General features: G+C 28.5%; 1 protein-coding gene and 1 long non-coding RNA gene across 2 annotated transcripts; both read right to left on the bottom strand.

Moving 5' to 3' along the window:
- Positions 1–2,665: 2,665 nt before the first annotated feature.
- On the bottom strand, positions 2,666–8,006 carry LOC139425319 (uncharacterized). The gene is made up of 2 exons (XR_015434566.1): positions 7,782–8,006; positions 2,666–2,902 (listed from the first exon to the last, which is right to left on the bottom strand). It is a non-coding gene; the product is annotated as an uncharacterized LOC139425319 (long non-coding RNA).
- Positions 8,007–10,755: 2,749 nt separating this feature from the next.
- LOC107452548 (chymotrypsin inhibitor) lies at positions 10,756–22,619 on the bottom strand. The gene is made up of 2 exons (XM_043048570.3): positions 22,518–22,619; positions 10,756–10,986 (listed from the first exon to the last, which is right to left on the bottom strand). The coding sequence occupies exons 1-2, from the start codon at positions 22,570–22,572 to the stop codon at positions 10,793–10,795; spliced, it is 249 nt and encodes an 82-aa protein (XP_042904504.2). The 5' UTR covers positions 22,573–22,619; the 3' UTR covers positions 10,756–10,792.
- Between the last annotated feature and the right edge of the window lie 558 nt (positions 22,620–23,177).

Genomic DNA, 23,177 nt, shown 5'->3' with positions numbered 1-23,177 from the left:
TTCCAGAAAGGGTTTCAAAATCATCTTTTAAGGAAATATCGGTCAACCCTTTTCCAATTTTAGATGAACTGGCATTTTGTGTGGGATCAGTAGCATTCCTTCAGTGTCACCTATAACAGGAGCAGTGAACTGATTTACAGTAAACTTTCGCTTTTTCTGACGAAACTTTCGTCCGTGTCCCATTTTAATAAGAAAATTTATTAAGAAATAACAATAAAACAAAAATTTAATTAAAAACAAAACAACTTATGTAACAAATATAACAAATATTGAGTAATAAAAGCGAATAGAAAAGCGTGCGTCAATTTGAAAAAGATGTAAACAAACATAAATTTAACAGCGTTGCCAGGGTCAGATATATGAATTTTTCATGAAATATTATTTGAGGCTTTAAAGTAGCATTTTAAAAAAGAACGGGAGCAGCGAATTCTGAGTAAATAGTTAGAAAAATAGGAAGAAGATGATAAACTTTTAGTTTCGGTTTCGAAACGCTGCTTGCAGACGAAAGCTGTCTGATTAGCTCTCGCTAAAACAGCTGTAATTTCGTTTCTAGTGATCAGAAAATAAAAAACTAAATATTTTCTTGAAGCTAATGAAATGATAAAAAATGTAAAACATGAAACTCAATTTGTCAATTTTTGATAAAAATCGCGATTTTTGGATAGTCGGACACCTTAATTATATTTTTCAGACCTAAAACGAAAATCGTTTGGTGCGTTACTTTTGAAAGATTTTGGCAGATTTTTCGAAGTTGAAAAAATCATTCATTCAACATTTCTTGTTTCAGATCTGCTAAAATAATTTTCTTCTTCTTCTTTTTAGTATTCTGAATAAACATTTTGTTTCAAAAGAAAAATTTCAATTTTTGCTGTTTCAAGTAATCTTTTGAATAAATACGTCATTCAATATTCCAAGTTAATTTAATCCATGGAGGAAGAAATTATCCAAAATCATTGTTTTAAAACTCCTTTATCGTAACTTCATGATTATCTAAATGATTGCGTAAATTAAGTTTTTTTTTTTGGTTCAAATATTGTTTTTTTGTCAGGTAGCAATGAAACTCATTACAACAAGTGCCTTATAGAGCTGGGTGCAATGTAAGGTTGACACAAATTGGCCTGTTTTAATGCTTCCATGAAGATTTTTGTTTTGTGGTTCCATATTTAAGAAAACTTTGTTCTTGACTACTTATGACTTTTTAAGAATAAGATTTTTTAATTTTAGTAGCATTGTAAAATTGACGTAACTTTAGTTCTCAATCTAATTTGACGTAACTTCAATCCTATAAAAAAATTTTCCTAAATAAATATTAATGCTGATTCATGGTAACGTGTAAATTTGATATTCTTACATTTGATTGCACTTTACTAAAACTCAGCTTAAAAGAAAATATGGTTTAACATCCCATGCAAAAATCGCACCAAATACGCATGATTAAATTAGAAATTATCTTTTAATGCTGAGATGATAATAATAGCTTCTAAGATATTAAGTATTTATTAACACTAAGACAATAAGCCCCTGTTAACACTACGACAGCAAGTATGTATAAACACTAAAATATTTCTTTCCTGATTATGAATCATTTTTACGTTAGTGTTCATTAGAAAACATTATCTTTTTATCATCATGTATAATTTTAAAAATATCCCTTCCATAAATTCAAAATGAAATAAAAATTGTATTAAAAATGAGTTCCAAATCGAGTAGGCATTCTCATTACAGGGCATGGCGAAAAAATATACTCGGACAAAGTTCTTGCATAATGGAATAGAAATTGACTAATTTCTTTTTAATTTGCGTATTCATTTTCTCGTCTAACACTTTAATTGTGAAACTCTTTATAATATATCTCTAAGTATTGTTTTTACTTTTTTACCATGTCAAGCAGAACAGAGCTTTTGAGGCTCAAGGGATAGAGCACTCGCCTCCTAATGACGTATCCCGGGTTCGAATCCAAGTGATGGCTGGTCGACACTGATTCCGCTCATACCTCGCACCGACCACGTAACTGACGTAAAACACCCTCAGTGATAGATGGATCATGGGTTAAAGTTCCCTTGCCGTCAGGTGAGCTGTGTTAAGTTTTCGTGGTTATCCTCTCCATGTAACGCAAATGTGGTTAGTTCCATCCAAAAGTTCTCCACGAAGACGAATTTCTCCCAATACTTGATCCAGGAATTTCCTTGTCTTCTGGATTAGGTTCAAAGTTACAAGACTACGGAGTTGAACATCGGTAGTCCTAAACTCAAAATTGGTTCGACTGTTCAACGATGGTTTTAAAAATTATAAAATGTCAAGCAAAAGACACCTGCTATTTTAGAGTTGCTCACGCAAGGAAATCTGTCGTTTGCTCTGTACACAAAATTTGGAGTTTGTAAAACAATCGTTACAGTGGGAATGAGATAGATTAAAAGTAAAAGACTTGCTGCCCATTGCCGAAGATTTCAATAAGTATTTACACCTCTGCATCGCTGGAAATGACGACCACTTTGGAAGCACTTAAATTTATTTATTAGTAAAAGCCTAATATTATTATTATTTGTTATTTTGTTAATTTATTTATTTTCATCAAAGTTATATTAAAAGCTGTTTGCCCAAGTTTTTTTTCTTGATGCATCCTGCATTAAGAACTAAATTATGTAAGAATGAAATTAAATACATATAAGTTGAAAAGTTTTATTGCAAAACATTCAGACAATGCAAACCTTAGCATTCTTCAGGTTTAACACAATGTTGATCAGATTCTCTTCTAACTGTTACTCTTGGGCATCCACATCCTATGACGCATTGCAAGGTGCAGGGACGACCTTCATCTTTGTAGTTGAACAAGTATCAGGACAGGCTGAGTAACAGGTGCCAAACTCTTCACCTTTGCTTTCATCACATTTCTGTTTTCCAGCTGGAACAACAAGTTTTTTTATGCAGCTTAGAAAATTAATATCATTTCATTAAAAAAAAGACATTTTCATTTAGAACTCTTAATATAACTCTATTTCTGAATGACTTATAGAATACCCAATCACAATCTATATGGTAAAAGTAATTTTCTTAAAATTAGCCGACTCACCTTGCGTGCTGTTCTATAACGATTAATTATTTCAATTTTTAATAAAATAAAATAATTCAGTGACTACCGTGAATAAAATCACTTGATTATAAAATCAGTCACTTTTTGAAACCAAAACTGAAAGAATGTTATCACCAAAACCTGCTGAAATCATTTTTTGATGTGATAAAATTATACTTGAAAACTAGTAGATAAAATTTTTTGTAAGCAACTTATTTTAAAAATAAATAGAATGATCGGAGTTTATAATTTTCTCAAGTTTTAAAAGATGTATTCCTTATAAATAATATATTTTGTACTTTTCTTTAAGTACAAAAGTTACTAATGTGGATTGCTTCGTCATTGTAAATACTTTTGGATCAAATAACGATAAAGTGTACCAGTGTTAAGTGTGCCAATACTTTTTACCGTAAAATGCATTTTTACCGAAACATGTTACAAAACAAAAAAATCTAATATACCGTAACTTTTACAGTAATAATTTTCATAAAATCACTGAATCACTCTAATTAAATAAATATTACTGTAAAATTTACGATTTATAATATTTGGTAAATTTGAATATTACAGTTGATGCATCCAGAGTGTCGGTACTTGAAACAGTAATTTGATCAGAAATGTCTTACAGTATTTGGAAAATTGAAAGATAGGAGTTAGAGAAATTATGAACGGGGAATAAAAGAAAGGGGAAGTAAAAGAATTCTGATGAAAACTGTAGATGAATAGGTAAAAGTTATAGAATGCCTATTATTATTAATTGTCAATGATCATCACTTACTCAATCACTCAACAAAGCAAACTTATCTTCAATATATGCCAAAGTGTATGTTCTTTTAAAATGTATTTAATAAAAAAAATTAAGAGAATTATAGGAATGTTTCAAAACTACTATAAATTCTTAAATCATAATGAATCTTTAACTCCATATTGTGCTAACCAAACAGATAAGACCTATATTCGAAATTTCTTCTGTTAATTAAAAATTATAGCCTTATGTTTAATTAAAATATCAAATGCAAACTTAGTAAAAATAAAACCTAAATGTAGCAATCAATAAGCATATTTGTAAAATTTAAAATGTGTAGACTATAAAAATCCTCTATTAAAATACGATGAAAATATCGCTAGTCTGGGTTTCAGTACTTTTTAGCGTAAAATCTATTTTTATCGTAAAGTTTTACGGAATAAAAACCTGATGTAGCGTAAGTTTTACTTTAATATTTATTGTGAAATTACTGTATCCTTGTAATTAAATGAATATTACTTAAAAAATAAGGAATAAAATTTTACTGGATTTAATTACAAAATATAAAATTTTTAATTTAATAAAATTTTACTATAAATGAAAAAAAAAATTTAATAACAAAATAAAACATTTTACAGGAAAAGGAATTTTACAGATGCTGCACTCAGTGTGCCAGTACTTTTTACCGTAAATTGAAAAAGAATTTTTTACAGTGTAGATATTTTGGTTAAATACATATATATTAAAATATTTGACAAAACTGAATCGTCTATGGCTTATTTTGGAACAATGGCTTCAGCTAAACCAATGAGAAAATTTCATTTCTTAAATTTGTCCGAATTTAAAAATCTTATTAAAAATCAGGAATCGACTTCGTAAAAAGTTTGCAATTGTACTCATTCAGCCTCATGTTGAATTTCGTATTCTTAGAGTCTAGCGTTTACCCACAATCCGGTATATAGACACACAAACATACTCTTTTATTTTATTATATGTATAGGATAATGTATGCCGTATATATTTTCAGAATCCCCCCAAAAAAGTTTAAAAAAATGTCCAGATTAAAAAAGTAATTAAAAATTAAGATTTAAAGAGTGAAAAACAAAACTATTGCCTAAATCTGTGAAATCTCTATTGAGGAAAGTGAAATTTAAACATCCAATCTAGTTTAACTGCCAATTGAAACTACGTTGTTTCAAATAATTGACATTAAACTCCTTTTAGTTTATTTAAGTCTTTAAACACATTTTTTTTTTTTTTGAATTTTTGAAAATTTATCCAAATTTGAAACTAACATGATACTCGACGTAAAAAGAAATCGACAAGCAATTTTTGAGAAGAACTAGAACTTCCTTTTCGGAATATCCAGCTATCTTTGATTACTGGTTTATCTTTTGTTTAAAAATGAAAACTCATTAAGTGTCCCACCGATTCGCAATCACAACTCTCGAGTACACCCTCTAGAGGTTAGTTTATTTTCAGGCTTTTAATTATTAAGTTTTCATTTAGTTCTATCAGAATCATTGACAGAGTAAGACGCCATTTTTTTTGGCAGCAAATAAGAACAAAATTTCTCTAAGGAAAAGACAGAAGAACTTGAAAAAACTACCTAAAACATTGGTAAATCTTTCTGAAACTGAACAAGCCAAGCATTTGAAGAACAATTTTTAAATACTTTTTAACTTCTATTATCAAGCTTGCAACTGATAACTTCCAATTTCATGATCGTATACTGTTAAAGATGTGTGTATTACGGTAAAATACATTTCTTTCTTTGCCTTCAATTCATTACAAATTAAAGTGAAGTCAACATTGCTTACTTTACTCCAATGAATAAATATGATTTCAGAACGTGCAGAACTGTAATAGTTATAGAATAATATATATTTCTGAATCTATGTAATTCGGAAAACAACAATAAAAAATCATCCAAATTACTTCAAATAATATCATTTATGTTGATTATTAATAAGTTTTTATCCTTTTCTTAGTAAGTATTTTTTTTTAATTTTGAATAAATTATTTCAACCAGAATTCAGCTATTCTGTTTGTAAGTTACATATTGAAATTCATATCGCGATCTAACAATTATAAAATTTTGCTGTGTGGTATGTCGTCTAAAAGTAATGAGGGGATAATCTATGCATTTATTATTTGATAATAAAATTTTCAAACGAAGATCATTTTATTTGGAACTCTCCGGATTTATAAAGCAAGTAAGTGTTATGATTTTTTTTAAAAAATTTACTTGTAAGTAATTTTTTTTTTTAATTTGATGATAGTTCTCTACAGAATGGTTTTTACATCTGATTTTTTAACGCTAAAAAAAAAGAAAAAGAAACAGTATGAAAGTTTTTTATTTCACTATGAGGAATTTTTAGAATCGTTTTTTTTTCTATCGTAAGCATTCTTTATTTTGCGTTTTTTAGTTTATAATTTTTTGATAAAAATTGTTTCAATTCTCTTTTTTTTTTTTTTTTTTTTGCAAAATTAAATGGTATCACATTACGTGTTTATGCATACTTTTTGCATATTTCAATGGTTGAAACAATATAATTGGAAAAGTATGGAATGTAAAGTTTAAATAGGTCTTTCTTGTTATATCATTAAATTTAGTAAAACGATTTCACAGGCATTAGGTTTTAACTCTAACTAAGGAGATACAAATTTTTTTCCTGTTTATTTACAAATATTTTTCCGATGTGTTTTGACTGTTCCTTCTCTCTAAAAAAAAAAGAGATACCATTTTGTTTTCGCTTGCATAAGAAAGAATATCAAACATTTTTCTTTTTTAAATTTAATAAACCACAATAAAGAAGGAACGTTACAATGCTACATTGAAGACAACTCCAAAGCAACTGAATGACTGTTCGTATAGAAATCGCAAGTATTCGTCTCAAACAACAACGTCCCCTATAGTTCGTTGCGATCGCGAATTCTCTTATTGTTACCTTTGTTTTTTCCCTCTCACGCTTTTCAACTTGTTATATTTGTCATATTCGGATACAAAATACGAAATACGAATACGAAAATACGAAATCGAAATGCAGGCTTGCGTCATCAGCAGTTCAAATTGGCAAAACGTCAACGCAAATCACATACCAATAGCGGAAGCTAACCGAATTCTGAAGGTTCGATTGTATAACGGAAAAATTCTGCACGTTTGGTATTTCATAAAGAAAATGAGCGGTCAAAAAACATCTTTAAGAAAATATACCTTTCTTATTGTCCTTTTTTATAACCTTCCTTTTAATTTTTATTCGATTTATTTTCAACTATCATTTTATAGATTTATATGATTTGCACGAGCTTTTATGTGAGTGCAAAGTTGACAACCCGAATATAAGCCACTTAAGGATTCGAACTTTTTCCAAAACTTCTCTGCCTATTCAGAAATATACGATAATAATCCAAAATCAAAATCAATTTAAGTTAAATTTTAAAAACGAAATCGAAATGCAGGCGATAGATATTAAAAGAAAATAGTTCAAAGGTATAGATTTTGAACTACGATCAAAACTATCGCACCATGGCCCTTTTTGTGCTTCATTTAAAAAAGTATAAATTCTCGTTCAAATGGGGGGGGGGGGGGGTATGTTAGTATCCGAATTAGAAGGCAAGATAAAACTTACAATTTCAAAAAAAGAAACATGTCTCAGAAACAAAAGCAGAAAAACTCAATATACTTATTTTATACATCTTACTTTGTTTTAAGTAAATTGAATATTTTGTTTTTAATTTTGATTTTTAATTTTTTTTTAAATGTAAAACTAATAGTAAACAAATTAACGTAATAAATTGTTAATATTCAAACACGATATTTGTTTTCTTCTTATAAATGTTATAAAAGCACACAAAACTCAAGAGAAGGTTTCAAAAAGTTGTTTCGATCTTTAAATAAATAGTTTTATAACCAATCTTCAATAAATTTCTACATGAGTTTTTTTTATAAAAAGTTCAGCTTACCTTGGCATACTGCAACAGCAACAGCCAATGTGAAGAAAAAAACGAAAACTTTCATCTTGTTAAGTTTAAGAAGAGATTCCGAAGTTTATTTTTTAATCGGAAATGTTTTACATGAAATTCTACAGTAAATTATTCTTATATTTGGTATAAAAACTATTAAAAACAGCTGGAAAAACACACGTAACCTTAATTCAAAGAAAAATTATTGACACTGCTCTCTGTTTTATATTTCATCAATTCTTTATAATGTATTTATTGTTGTTACAACTTTTTATGGGATCGTGAGATTCGTGATTAGATTCGTGATTTAGATTTGTGATTTAGATTTCGTGAGCTGTTTACAAAAAGTTTCTCTTCAGTTTCTTTATGTCTATTATATTGTTGAGTTCATATCGCTAATTTTTATTTATTTTCTTATATTTACTTACAAATACCTTTACTTACAATTAATCATTCAGTTCTATTCCATAGTTATTACTGATTGGTTGGGTGGAATAAAAAGTATAACATTCTACATTAAAGCATAATTTATTTTTTTTAATATAAAAAGAGTTTATAAAAAATGAATCAAATGTCACTTAATTTTTCTATACGAAATTTAATTACTCTATTTGCTCAAGCAACATTTGCGTATTAATATATTCTATTCTTATTTATTTCTGACCTTTAATTATCCATGATTGAAATTTTCATATTTAGTAGAGTAGTAAGTAGAAAAAACATTAGTTACGACAATTTTAAAATGGTTTTATTGAAAGATGTCAAAATATGTCAAGCATAGTTATCATTTATATCAACACAACGTTAATCAGACTCTCAATGAAGTACTTTTCTTGGAAATGTTGGCTATTTTTGAGTATAAACAAACAAATGGGCACAAAACTAAAAAGTAGAAAGAAAAAAATTTAAGAAAATTACATTTAAATAAATAATTAAAAAACGTTTCAAATAGTTTTAAAATAATAAATAATTATATTTTTTAGACCTAAAACGTAAATCGTTTGGAGCGTTACTTTTAAAAGATTTTGGGAGTGATGGATTTTCAAACTTGAAAAAATTATTCATTCAACCTTTCTTGTTTTTGGTCGGCTAAAAGAAGCTTTTTTTTAAGTATTCTGATAAAAGGTATTGTTTTAAAATTTTTGCTCTTTCAAGTAATCTTTCGAATAAATACATCGCTCAATATTCCAAGTAAGTTTAATCCATGAGGGAAGAAATTATTCAAAATCCATGTTTTAAGACTCCTTTATCGTAAATTCCTGAGTATCTAAATGTTTACTTAAATAATTATTATTATTATTTTTGGTTTAAATACTGTTTTTTTTATTAGGTAGTTAAGAAACTCATCACAACAAGTGCCTTGAGTGCAATGAAAGGTTAAAACAAATTGACGTTATCTTATGATTCTCAATGCGTTAATATTTTATACGGTAAGTAAGTAGTGTTTTAATGCCTCCATGAAGATTTTTGTTATGTGGTTCCTTATTTAAGAAAATTTCGTTCTTGACTACTAATGTCTTTTTAAGAATAAGATTTTTCAATTCTTAGTAACAATGTAAAATTGATATAACTTCAATCCTGTTAAAAAAATTTCCCAAACAAATATTAATGCTGACTTATGTTAACGTGTAAATTTCATATTCTTACATTTGATTACACTATACTAAAACTCGTCTTAAAAGAAAATATGGTTTTACATCCCATACAAAAATAGCACCAAATACGCAAGATTAAATTATAAATTATATTTTAACGCTGAGATAATAATAATAGCTTGTAAGATATTAAGTATATATTAACACTAAGACTATAAGCCCCTGTTAACACTACGACAACAAGTATGTATAAGCCCTAAAATATTTCTTTTTTAGATTATAAATCATTTTTACGTTAGTGTTCCTAAGAAAATATTATCTTTTTATCATCATGTTCTATTTTAAAAATATATCTTCTATAAATTCAATATAAAATAAAAATTATATTTAAAAAAAGGAGATCTAAATAGAGTAGGAATTCTCATCACAGAGCATGGCAAAAAAAACTTGGACAAAGTTCTTGCATAATAGAATAAAAATTAACTAATTTCTTTTTAATTTATGCGTTTATTTTTTTGTCTAACACTTTAACTGTAAAACACTTTATAATCTATCTCTTAGTTTACTCTCTTTTATTCTCTTAGTATTGTTATTCTCTTAGTTAGTTTATTCTCTTAGTATTGTTTTTTACTTTTTTGCAATGTCAAACAGAACAGAGCTTTGATGGCTCAGGGGATAGAGCACTTGCCTCCTAATGAGGTATCCCGGATTCGAATCCAAGCAATGGCTGTTCGATACAAATTTCGTACCTGCCTCGCACCGACCACAATGCTGACGTAAAACATCCTCAGTGGTAGATGGGACATGGTTAGAGTCGCCTTGCCGTCAGGTGAGCTGTGGTAGGTCTTCGTGGTTTTCCTCTCCATCCAACGCAAATGAAATCAAAAAGTCCTCCACGAAAGCGAATTTCTCCAAATACTTGATCCAGGAATTTTCTTGTCTTCTGGATTGAGTTCAAAATTACAAGACTACGGAGTTGAACACCGGTAGTCCTAAACTCGAAATTAGTTCGACTGTTCAACGAAGCTTTTAAAATTATAAAATGTCAACCAAAAGACACCTGCCATTTTAGAGTTGTTTGCACAAGGAAATCGGTCATTTGCTCTGTACACAAAAATTTGGATTAAAAATAAAAGACTTGAGGTCCATTGCTGAAGATTTCAATAAGCATTTGCACCTCTGCATCGATGCAAAAGCCGACCCCTTAAGCAATTAAATTTATTTTTTAGTAAAAGCCTAATGTTATTGTAATATTTTGTTAATTTATTTATTTTTCAATAAAGTTACATTAAAAACTGCTTGCCAAGTTTTTTTTTTTCTCGCTGCATCCTGCATTAAGAACTAAATTGTGTATGAATGAAATTAAACACAGATAAGTTGACAAGTTTTATTGAAGAGCATCAGAATATGCAAACATTAGCATTCTTCAGGTTTAACACAATGTTGATCAGATTCTCTTCGAACTGTTCCACTCGGACATTCACATCCTATGACGCATTGCATAGTACAGCTATGAAGTTCATCTTCGTAGTTGGAACAAGTCTTAGGACAAGCTGAGTAACAGGTGCCAAATTCTTCACCCTTGCTTTCATCACATTTCTGTTTTTCAGCTGCAATAATAATTTTTCATATAACTTAGAGAATTAACATCGTTTTGTTAAATTAATAATAATAATAATTAAAAAAAAACATTTTCATTTAGAACGCTAAATGTAGCTCTATTTCTGAATGACTTATAGAATACATAATCACAATCTGTATGGTAAAAGTAATTTTCTAAAAGTTAACCGACTCACCGTGTGTGCTGTTCTATAACGATTAATTATTTTAATTTTTAATAAAATAAAATAATGCAGTAATTACCGTTAATAAAATCACTTGATCATAAAATCAGTCACTTTTTAAAACCGAAACTGAAAGAATGGAATCACTAAAACCTGCTGAAACTATCTTTTGTTGTGATAAAATTATACTTGAAAGTTAGTAAATAAAATTTTTGTAAGCAATTTATTTTAAAAATAAATAGAATGAACGTAGTTTATCATTTTTAAAAGATGTATACCTTATAAATAATATATTTTATACTTTCCTTTAAGTACAAAAGTTACTATTATGGATTGTTTCGTCATTGTAAATATTTTTGGATCAAGTAACCATAAAGAGTACCGGTGCTAAGTGTGCCAATACTTTTTACCGTAAAATGTATTTTTACCGAAACATGTTGCGAGACAAAAAAATCTAATATACCGAAACTTTTACAGTAATAATTTTCATAAAATCACTGAATCATTCTAATTAAATAAATATTACTGTAAAATTTACGATGCATAATTTTAGGTAAATTTGCATATTTCAGATGATGCACCCAGAGTGTCAGTACTTGAAACCGTAATTTGATCAGAAATGTCTTACAGTGTTTGGAAAATTGAAAGATTGGAGTTAAAGAAATTATGAAAGGGGAGTGTAAAGTAATTCTGATGAAAACTGTTGATGAATAGGTAAAAGTTATAGAATGCCTATTATTATTCATTTTCAATGATCATCACTTACTTAATCATTGAATAAAGCAAATCTATCTTCAATAGATGTGTATGATCTAAGTGTATGATCTTTTAAAATGAATTTAATAAAAAAATTAAAAGAATTATAGGTATGTATAAAAACTGTTATAAATTCTTAAATCATGTTGAATCTTTAATTTCATATTGTGCTAATCAAACAAATAATTTCTTCTGTTAATTAAAAATTTCAGTTAATTAATTAAATAATCCCTATGTTTAATTAAAATATCAAATGCAAACTCAGTAAAAATAAAATCTAAATGCAGCAATCAATAAGCATATTTTTAAAGTTTATAATGTGTACACTATAAAAATCCTCTATCAAAATACGATAAAAATATCGCCAGGCTAGGTTATTCAGTACTTTTTAGCGTAAATTCAATTTTTACCGTAAAGTTTTACGGAATAAAAACCAGAAGTAGCATAATTTTTACAATAATATTTATTGTCAAATTATTGTATCTTTGTAATTAAATGAATATTACTGTAAAAAATACGGAATAAAATTTTACTGAATTTAATTATAAAATATAAAATTTTTAATTTAATAAAATTTTACTATAAATGAAAAAAATAAAATTTAGAAACAGAATAAAACATTTTACAGGAAAATGAATTTTACGGTTAAATAGATTTCACAGATGCTGCACTCAGTGTGCCAGTACTTTTTACCGTAAATTGATAAAGAAATGTTTGCAGTGTTTTTGTTAAATATATAAATATTAAAATATTTGATAAAACTGAATCGTCTATGCCTTACTTTGGAACAATGGCTTCCGCTAAGCCAATGAGATAATTCCAATTCTTAAACTTGTCCGAATTTAAAAATCTTAAACTCGACAATCAAGACTAGATAATCAAGAATCGACTTCATAAAAAGTTTGCAATTATACTCATTCAGCCTCACGTTGAAATTTCGTATTGTTAGAGTCCACCGTTTACCCGCAATCCGGTGTACAGGCGCACAAACACACTCTTTTATTTTATTATATGTATAGGATAATGTATGCGGTATATATATTCTGAATACCTCTAAAAAAAGTTTAAAAAATTGTCCAGATTAAAAAAATAATTGAAAAATTAAGATTTAAAGAGGGAAAAACAAAACTCTTACCAAAATCTGTGGAATCTCTATTGAGGAAAGTGAAATTTAAACATCCAATCTAGTTTTATTGCAGATTGAAAATTTACGTTGTTTCAAATAGTTGACATTAAACTCATTTTAATTTTTTTAGGTCTTCAAACACATTTTTTTTTTTGAATTTTTGAAAATTTATCCAAATTTGAAACTAACATATCGACGTAAAAAAATAATCGACAAGCAATCTTTGTGAAAAACTGGAACTTGCTTTTTAGAACATCCAGCTATCATAGTTTACTGGTTTATCTTTTGTTTAAAAGTGAAAGCTCATTAAGTGTCCCACCGATTCGCAATCGCAACGCTCGAGTACGCTTCCTAGAGTTTATTTTATTTTCAGGCTTCTAATTATTAAATTTTCATTTAGTTCAATCAGAATCATTGACAGAGTAAGATGCCATTTTTTTAGCAACAAATAAGAACAAAATTTTCTTAAGGAAAGGGCAGAACTTGAAAAAACTGCACAGAACATGGGTAAATCTTTCTGAAACAGAACAAGCCAAGCATTTGATGAACAATTTTTCAATACTTTTTAACTTCTATTATCAAACTTGCAACTGATAACTTCCGATTTCGCGATCGTATATTGTTTCAGATGTGTGTATTACGGTAAAATATATTTCCTTTTTTGTGTCAATTCATTACAAATAAAAGTGAAGTCAACATTGCTTACTTTATTCCAATGAATAAATATGATTTCAGAACGTGCAGAACTGCAATTGTTATAGAATATTCCTCTACTCTATAGTGTAGTATATATTTTTGTATCTATATAATTCGAAAAACAACAGTAAGGAATCATCCGAACTACTTGAAATAGTATCTTTTGTGTTGGTTATTAATAAATTTTTATCGTTTTCTTGGTAAGTATTTTTTCTTTAATTTTGAATGAATAATTTCAGCTAGAATTCAGCTATTCTACTTGTAAGTTACATATTGAAATTCATATCGCGATTTTACAATTATAAAATTTTGCTGTGTGGTACTGGTATGTCATCAAAAAGTAATGAAGGGATAATCTATGTATTTATTATTTGAGAATAAAATTCTCAAACGAAGACCATTTTATTTGGAATTCTCCGGATTTACAAAGCAAGTAAGTGTTATGATTTTTTGAAAAATTTACTTACAAATAATTTTTTTTCCAATTTGATGATAATTCTGTACAGAATGATTTTTTACGTCTGATTCTTTAAGACTAAAAAAAAAGAAGAAGAAACAATGTGTACGTTTTTTATTTCAATATGAGGAATTTTTAGAATCGTTTTTTTTTTATCGTAAGCATTCTTTATTTTGCGTTTTTTGGTTTATAATTTTTTGATAAAAATTGTTCCAAATTTTTAAATTTTGCAAAATTAAATGGTATAACATTATGTGTTTTTGCGTATTTTAATGGTTAAAGCAATATGATTAGTCTTTTGGATGTTCCTTTTCTAAAAAAAGAAAAAAATTCAAAAAAAAAAAAAGAGATATACGATTTTGTTTTCGTTTGCATTAGAAAGAATTGAAAATTTTTTTCTTTTTTAAATGTAATAAGTCACAATAAAGAGGGAACGTTACGATGCTACATTGAGGACATTTCCAGAGATTGTTCGATTGTTCTGAATGATTGTTCGTATGGAAATCGCAAGTATTCGTCTCAAGCAACAATGTCCCCTATAGTTCGTTGCGATCGCGAATTCTTTTATTGTTACCTTTGTTTTTCCCCTCTCTTCCTCTCACGCTTCTTAACTCACCAGTCCCGATTCACGTCATCAACTGTTCCAATTGGTAAAACGCCTACTCAAATCACGTACCAATAGCGGAAGCTGACCGCCGAATTCTGAAGGTTTGAATGTATAGCAGAAAAATTCTGCTCGTTTGGTGTTTTATAAAGAAAATGAGAGGTCAAAAAACATCTTTAAGAAAATATACCGTTCTTATTGTCCTTTTTATGAGTTTCCCTTTAAATTTAATTTTTAATAGATTTGTTTTCAACTATCATTTTATATATCTATTTGATTTGTATGAGCCCTTATGTGAGTGTAAAGTTAACAAACCGATTATAAGCCACTTAAGGATTCCAACATCATCCAAAACTTCCCTGCCTATTCAGAAATATACGATAATGGTCTTTTTTTGCTCTTCATTAAAAAAAAAGTGGGGTAGGTTGGTTTGTATCCGAATTTGAAGGCGAAATAAAAACTTCAGCTTCATTTTTTTCCCTCCCATTTAATTTCAAGTTATGCTGAAACTTGAAATACTTCAAAGCTTTAAAAAAGAAACGTGTCTAAAAAACAAAAACATAAAATCTCAATATACTCATTTTATACATCTTACTTTGTTTTAAGTAAATTGAATATTTTGTTTTCAATTTTAATTTTTAAATTTTTTTAAATGCAAAACTAATAGTAAGTAAATTAACGTAATAAATTGTCAATATTCAAACACAATATTTTTTTTCTTATAAACGTTATAAAAACACGCAAAACTCAAGAGAATGTTTCAAAACTTTGTTTCGAACTTTAAATAAATAGTTTTATAACCAATCTTTAATAAATTTCTACATGATTTTTTTTTTTAATGAAAAGTTTAGCTTACCTTGGCATACTGCAGCAGCAACAGCCAATGTGAAGAAAAAAACGAAAGCTTTCATCTTGTTAAGTTTTGGAGTTGATGATAAGTTTGAAGTTTATTTTTTAATCGGAAATATTTTGCATGAAAAATTATGCTTATATTTGGTATAAAAACTATTGAAAACAGCTGGAAAAACGTACGTAACCTTGATTTAAAAAAAAATTATTGACTCTGCTCTCTGCTTTATATTTCATCAATTCTTTGTCATTACAACTTTTTATGAGATCGTTGGATTTCGTGAGTTGTTTCAAAAAGTTTTTCTTCGATTTTTTATGGCAATCATATTGTTGAGTTCATTTCAATAACTTTTTTTTTATTTCTTATGTTTACTTACAAATACCTTTACTTGCGATCAATCATTTAGTTCTATTTTATAGATATTTCTGATTGGTTGGGTGAAATAAAAAGTATAACATTCTGCATTGAAGCATAAAATTTTATTTTTTTTTAATATCAAAAGAGTTTATAAAAAATGCATCAAATGTCACTTAATTTTTCTAAAAAAAATTTATTACTCTATTTGCTCAAGCAACATTTGCGTATTAATATATTCTATTCTTATTTATTTTTGACCTTTGATTATCTTTGATTGAAATTTTCATTTTCAAATATCTATTAAAAAATTTTTTTTTAAAACACTGAAATTTTTTTTTTAAGGGTGCCTTAATTCTATAAAACAATGTACCCAACATTTCTTTTAGAAAAACAGTTTAATATTAAATGTATGTAACAAATTGCAATCAATTCTGATAATTGTCATATATTAATGCCACAAACAAGCCATGTTACAAAATTTAATTTTATATGTATATACTTTTATTGGTAAGATGAATACAATTATATACTCGTAAGAAATAATAAAAACATTGACTCATCCTTTCTATTATTAGACTACCTGTCAAAAATGACCACAAACGTAACGTATTCCCAATGGTCAATTTACGAAGGTTTCACTTAGTCTGAATTTCTTATTTTTAAGAAACTCCTCACAATCGGTGGTTTATGTCTTAACCTTAATTGTGCTAGCTAATTAGTGCAGACACGATTTTTGAAGTTACGAAATTAGGTATAAAAACGTACTTTCTCTGACTATATATTCTTTTTTTTGACGGGTCTGTATTTCTGAAATTCGAAATATGAGTTAGTAGTAATCTGAGAAATATAATCCCAATAGTTTAAGCAGGAGAGCTAGAAAAAGTTTGAACAACGTAATGTTAAATGTCTGCGTATTTCGACAAACATCGAGAACTAGATACGCGAAATTTTTACTCACGGTTATAAAATTTAATTATCGGAAGATAATTCTGTAAAAAAATAATGCTTGAAAAATATTTATTATTTTTTTAAGCAAAGACTAAAAAATGTGATTTGTTCGGCATAAGAAATTCTTACTAATTTTAAAGTATGACATTTTAAATGACGAAATAAAAAATTCGAACGTAATCGGTCGAATAGTTTCCGATAAATCAAATTTTGAATATACGTTTGTAGGATATAACTTTAAGATAAAGAGGTTTTGATGAATATTTCTGTGACTTAATGTAAGGATAACCAATGTGAATGTTTGAGGATGCATTTCTTCTTAAGCTTTCAAAAATAATTATAATAATAAATAGTAGTGATAAAGTTTGAAATCTATAACTTCATGTATGGAACGAAAATAAATTCTTCTTAGCACTAATAACAGGGCCAATGTAATAAACACGAAACTACTTTAAAATACTTTATCGAGAAATTTCAATGCTTTAAATGGAATTATTGAAATTTCATTAAGGCACGTATTTAATTTCAATAGCAATACAATGAACATTGAAAATATTTAGTAGTAATATTTATTTTTGATTTACCAATGCCCAAATTTAAAAATAATTGTGATAGGATATAATTTTTAAGCCAAATTAGTGATTAAAATCCCAACATGCATGCTGTACTAGTAACCAAGGATATCCACAAAATATTTTCAGGGACAAATTGCGAATAGTTCATTAAAATATTTCAAAAATCGGGTAATTTTTTTAAAATTTTTGTGTAATCCTTAATTTTCAAATACAATTTTAATAATTTGTTCAAATCTACTAAACCAAAGTTTTTTAGTATGAAATTCAGTTTTTTCATATTATTTCAACTTGAACTTTTAAAAAAATAAATAAAAAATTAAAAAAAATCATAATACTTTCAACTAAATATAGTATACGCCACTGAAAAAAAACTTGTTTTTCTTAAGTATTAATATTTTAAGAAACGCAAATTTTAAGTTAATGAAAATGAAAAAAGTAACATTTAAAAATCACAAAATATAATTAGAATGTTTCTTTCAAATCCCTACTTTGATGCCATATCATAGTCAGTAGTAACAAATTTTATCATATTTATTTGACGGATGTAAAGAAATTTGGATATGATTCAATTTACTTATTTAAATATTTAGAAAATAATTACTTACAGTCATTATTGCTTTTCAACATCGAATTGGAAACAAAAATCCTTTTTTTTTATTTTCAAAATATTTAGACAGGTACTACATGCATCTCAACTTTCAACTTAACCAATTCGTTGCTATATTAACCTGCAGGAAAATTATGACTCAAATTATTAAAAAAAACCTCGAGGACATTTTAGCCCCAGATCAACTGACCCCCGTCATGAACCAACAATAGAGCATGTCATCGTTAATTTATACTAATCAACTTTTAGCATTACATTTTGAAATTTTATCTACTTTTGATTTTAGACTTCATAGACTTCTAGTCAGATATTTTTTGTCTCTTGTTTCCTATTATTATAATAATTTAATTCTCGACATTTACACAGGTGCTATTGGATTTCATTGCCTTTAAAATATGTTTTTAATTGTCAAATGTTATAGTTAATCCACTTTTAACTGATCACCACCACTGTCATTTGGCAAAATTTTACTGTAATTTTAGTTTTTAGAGAAATTTTTTAATGTAATAATTTAACTTTTATCTCCGTCCTGGGGTGGGTCGGAGTTCAACCTATCTTACCATACATCTCATCTTTAAACACACATTTTTCATCAGTTTTTATTTTTCAGAGCAGAAGTGGGTTTATTTAATCTTAAATTGTTTATTTGGGTTAAATTAGGCATTAAGCAAGTCAGTGGCGTCTCCCTTATTTTTTTCAGTACTTATTACAGGAATTCCTCTCAGGGTTGTGAAGGGATATGCGTTATTTTTCCTTCCCGCCAAATTACATTAGGGGTTATATATATTCTACAGATTCAGAAAACGTTTTATCAAAGATATTGTCACAAATGATTAAATGAAAGTTAAACAAACATATCAAAAGATAAGTGTGGTCATAGCTGGACATTGGGCTGGAGACATCCGATGACCTTCGCACTTTCACACCGGTTTCACACCGAAAATCGCTATTTTTTCCGATTTTTTTCATGCTCCCCCCCCCCCAAGAGAAGCATATGCTTGGTGACCTTGACTTTTAGCATAGGTTGTTGGAAGAGAAAATTGCGATTTGTCTGGGGAACAAAATTTAAGGATTTCGAAAAAAAAGAAAAAATATTTTGAAGAAAGTCTTTAAAAAAAATCAGAAAAAATTTAGGATTTTTTCGACATTTTCGTTACAAATACTTGTACTTTCCCGGAAAAAGTAACGAAAAAACAAGTAAAAGTACTGAATTAAAAAAGTAACTAAGTACATGTACTTTTTACTTTTGCTTCCGTAACAAGTAACGAAGTAAAAGTATTGTTAAGCATGTATGGTTCTGTCTAATTACGTGGTTGTACATGGCACGTTAACGTTACAATCCTAAAGATTGTTTATCATAAATCTGAATCAATTTTCAAACCAGATTTAATTGGATACCATCAAGCGCCGTAATCTGCTGACCCCCACGTGACATCGCTTGCATACATGACAAATAAAGTGACTTGACGTGACAAAGTATCAGATTTCCTGACCGTGTATAAACATTTTTTAAAACATTTTTTAAGCTGAAAAGACTCATAACACGAACATAAAGTCACTGATTGGCTAAAATTAAAGTCCATTCGAATTTCAAATGAACGGAAAAATTACCAAATGAATGGTTTGAATATACCGTATATTTTGATTTTTAATCCCAAAATTATGGTTCTTTTTTTTTAGTAGTTATGTCAGAACTATACATTACAGTAATTTTACTAGGGTAATTTATTTTACTAGAGAGGTTGAGTAAGGTTGGTGGTAAAGGAGGTTGAGTAAGTAAGAAAAAAAATTAAGTACGATGATTTTGAAGATGATTTTATTAAAGGATAATAAAATATATCAAATTTAGCAATCCTTAGGATCAACACAGTGTTGATCAGATTCTCTTCGAACTGTTCCTCTTGGACAGTCACAATTTGCGGCACATGATGCTATACAACCTCCAGGATCATTATAATTAGAACAAGTAAGAGGACAGGGTGAATGGCATGTGCTATATTCTTCCCCTTTGCTAGCATCGCACGTAGATGGATCAGCTGTAAATTAAAAGTTATTTTAATGCAGTTTATTCGATTTTTAAAGCATGTATAAGCATTTACTTAGTGCTAAGTACACAGCACTAAGTTTACGTGGCCCGAGCTTAGACATATCACGCATCATTATAGGATCTGAAAAATTTTAGCAATTCAATATTCATTGACCAAGGGTATGACGAGACATTAAGGGTCTCTTTTAGAGAAAAAATTATTTTACTGTTTCCATGTTAACTTGCGGGAAGTTATATAGTTTGTCTATGGCAAGAACTCCCCTCACCACAAAATTGGAGGTCGTCTGTTGCTACCGAAACAAGAATAACGCATTTTAGGGAGGGTAGGAGAGTTAAGACGCGACCCAGGCCAATTTGGCCCATACGCCAAATTTATGATGCCTCGCTATGTTCAAGCAATCCACGCAGCACGATAGACCACCATGGGACTCGATTGGCACAAGGCCCCGAGTCATGCAAATGTAATGGCACCACATGTCTCAGTCGATGAGCAAAGGAGGAGGAGGAATGAATGAATCGAGAGTCCGATCCCACAGGGCAGCGGCGTCAAACCATTTGTAGTCAGGCAAGGCCGACGATTTGCGGCAAAATATAAAACCTGACCAAATTTGATCGAATAGTTCCTGAAAAATTGAAGTTTATGTAAACAGCTGTTTTAAAATTCGATTTCTCAGGAGCTAATTGACCGCTTAACTTTTATATTTTGTCAAGTAAAATTACATTCTTAAATATGATATAAAAATTATGAAATTAAACTTATTGTTTAATTTTATAATTTTTTAGACTAGCATAGAAAAAGTTATTTACTATACGTTTTCTTTGCAGGTAATTATTTTTGGATAAGGGAATTTCATAATTGTAGGCAAACATTTTTCAGTTAGCTGAAAAAGCTCTCGAGATATTGCGAAATACGCAAAAAGTAAAATTAATATCCAAACTGACATTTTTACCAACTGCAACACCGGAGCTCAATTATTATGAAGTTATATTGTATTATATTTTTATTGTAATAGTATTATATTTTTATTGTAATAGTATTATATTTTTATTGTAATAGTATTATATTTTTATTGTAATAGTATTATATCCTATTCGACATGATTCTGAAAATATCTACGAATCCTTTTATTTCCCAAAGAATTGAATTTGAATCAATTACCAAAAATATCACACTTGCAAATAGTAACACCATAATGATCTTTGTCTCTTAAAACTAACACATGATAGATTTATTGGCACAGTATATTATAATTGTCCTTCATATTTTTTTATCAATAAATAGATAAAAATTAATTAACTGGCATTAATTATTGGTATTTACTACTAATATTCATAGTTCACCCACTTATTTTTATAGGTTTTTATTTTTTTAATTTAGTTTTTGTTCCATTATGGACGCTATACTTTGAATTTGAAGCACAATAGGTTGCAAGACAATGAAAAATGAAAACACAATGGATACAGTAAAATGAATGAACGGTAGTGTACGTATAAAATATTGTTTGTTCAAAGTTTCTCCCGTTATTTAAGAGAAGAGTAATACAAGGTACCCTCTAACTCATAGTACATGAGTTAGAGGGTGATAGTAGACAATTAGACAGGTACAAATCACATCACCATACAATCCATGAATCAAACGCAAGTTGTAATGTGCTGGAGGAAGCAGACTATTCTTCTATGTCTGGACAAGTAGTCGTAAACTCAAAAATTAGTTTGGCTGTTCCATGACGATTTTAATGTAAAATAAAATGGTTCCATAGGTCAAGCTGAAGTGATTTAGGGGATAGAGCGCTCTCCTCCCAATAATGTGATCTGGATCCCGGATTTGAATACCAGTAATGGCTGTGTGATACGAATTCCTCACCCGGCTAGCACCGACCACAGTGCTGACATAAAATATCCTCAGTGGTAGGCGGATCATGGGTTAGAGTTGTCTTGCCGTCTGGCTAATCCTGGTTGGTTTTCGCGTTTTCCTCTCCATGAAACACAAATGCGAGTGAGTTCCATCAAAAAGTCCTCCACGAAGATGAATTTCTCCTAATACTTGATCCAGGAGTTTGATTTTTCTTTCGGATTGGGTTCAAAATTACAAGGCTAAGTATATGAACATTGTCAGTCGTAAACTCATAAATGGGTCTGCTGTTCAATGACAGTTCTGAAATAAAATGGTCTCTTAGATTCTGCTGAAGACCCATTTACCTGGATACTCGTAACAGCTGACACAATAAGAGAGATACTTAGTGACATCAATAAACCCTAAACGTATGTTTTTGGGACACCCTGTACATGAAATAAAAAGTTTCACCTAAGTTTTCTTTAAAAAGTTAAACTTACCTTGGCACACTGCAACAGCAACAGACAATGTGATGAATAAAAAGAAAGCTTTCATCTTGCAAACTTGAATAAGAGATTCTGAAGTTGTTTTTAAAATTTTTATAAGGATTTCTAGTAAAAGGACTATAAAAAAGCTATAGGACTATAAAAGCTAAAGGACTATAAAAATATGTATTTGCTGTAAGGACAAGAGCGATTTAGAGCCTAAAAATTATTGACTCTGCTGTTAATTTTATGTTTCATTAATTTTTCATTATCACTTTAATGTTATACCTTTTAGCGATTGTTATATTTCGTAGGTCGTTTCAAATATTTATTTTTTCTTCCTTTTAGGGATATTTGTTGTGTTAAGGATATTTGCTGCGTTTTAAGGATATTTCGTAGTGTTAGCTCAACTAATTTTTATTTATCTCATGTAATCTCAATGAGAAATGTCTTCGCTTACAATAAAATCTATCATTAGCTACCATTTTTATAAGCATATCTAATTAATTCGATTGTATAAAGTTATGAAACGATATGAAATAGTATAATTTTTTATTAATTTCCTTTTTTTTTAAAAAAAGAGTCTAAATTTTTTTTTATCAAAAACACATATTTTTTTAAAAAAGAGGAAATCTGTAAAACAAATTTTAGCTTCAAAGTTCAAAAATTTTAAAT

Source organism: Parasteatoda tepidariorum, chromosome 6 (assembly GCF_982258835.1).
Source record: "Parasteatoda tepidariorum strain Cologne lab strain chromosome 6, Ptep-v5.0, whole genome shotgun sequence".
In the NCBI taxonomy this organism is placed as follows: Eukaryota; Metazoa; Arthropoda; class Arachnida; order Araneae; family Theridiidae; genus Parasteatoda; species Parasteatoda tepidariorum.
Note: the sequence above shows the minus strand (reverse complement) of the source record. Positions and strands in the feature narration are given on the sequence as shown.

Excerpts from the sequence above, each read along its gene's own strand:
- LOC107452548 (XM_043048570.3), bottom strand. The coding sequence starts at position 22,572 with ATGAAAGCTTTCTTTTTATTCATCACATTGTCTGTTGCTGTTGCAGTG. Across the intron at positions 10,987-22,517 it reads TGCTGTTGCAGTGTGCCAAG|CTGAAAAACAGAAATGTGAT; the intron begins GTAAGTTTAACT and ends TTATTATTGCAG.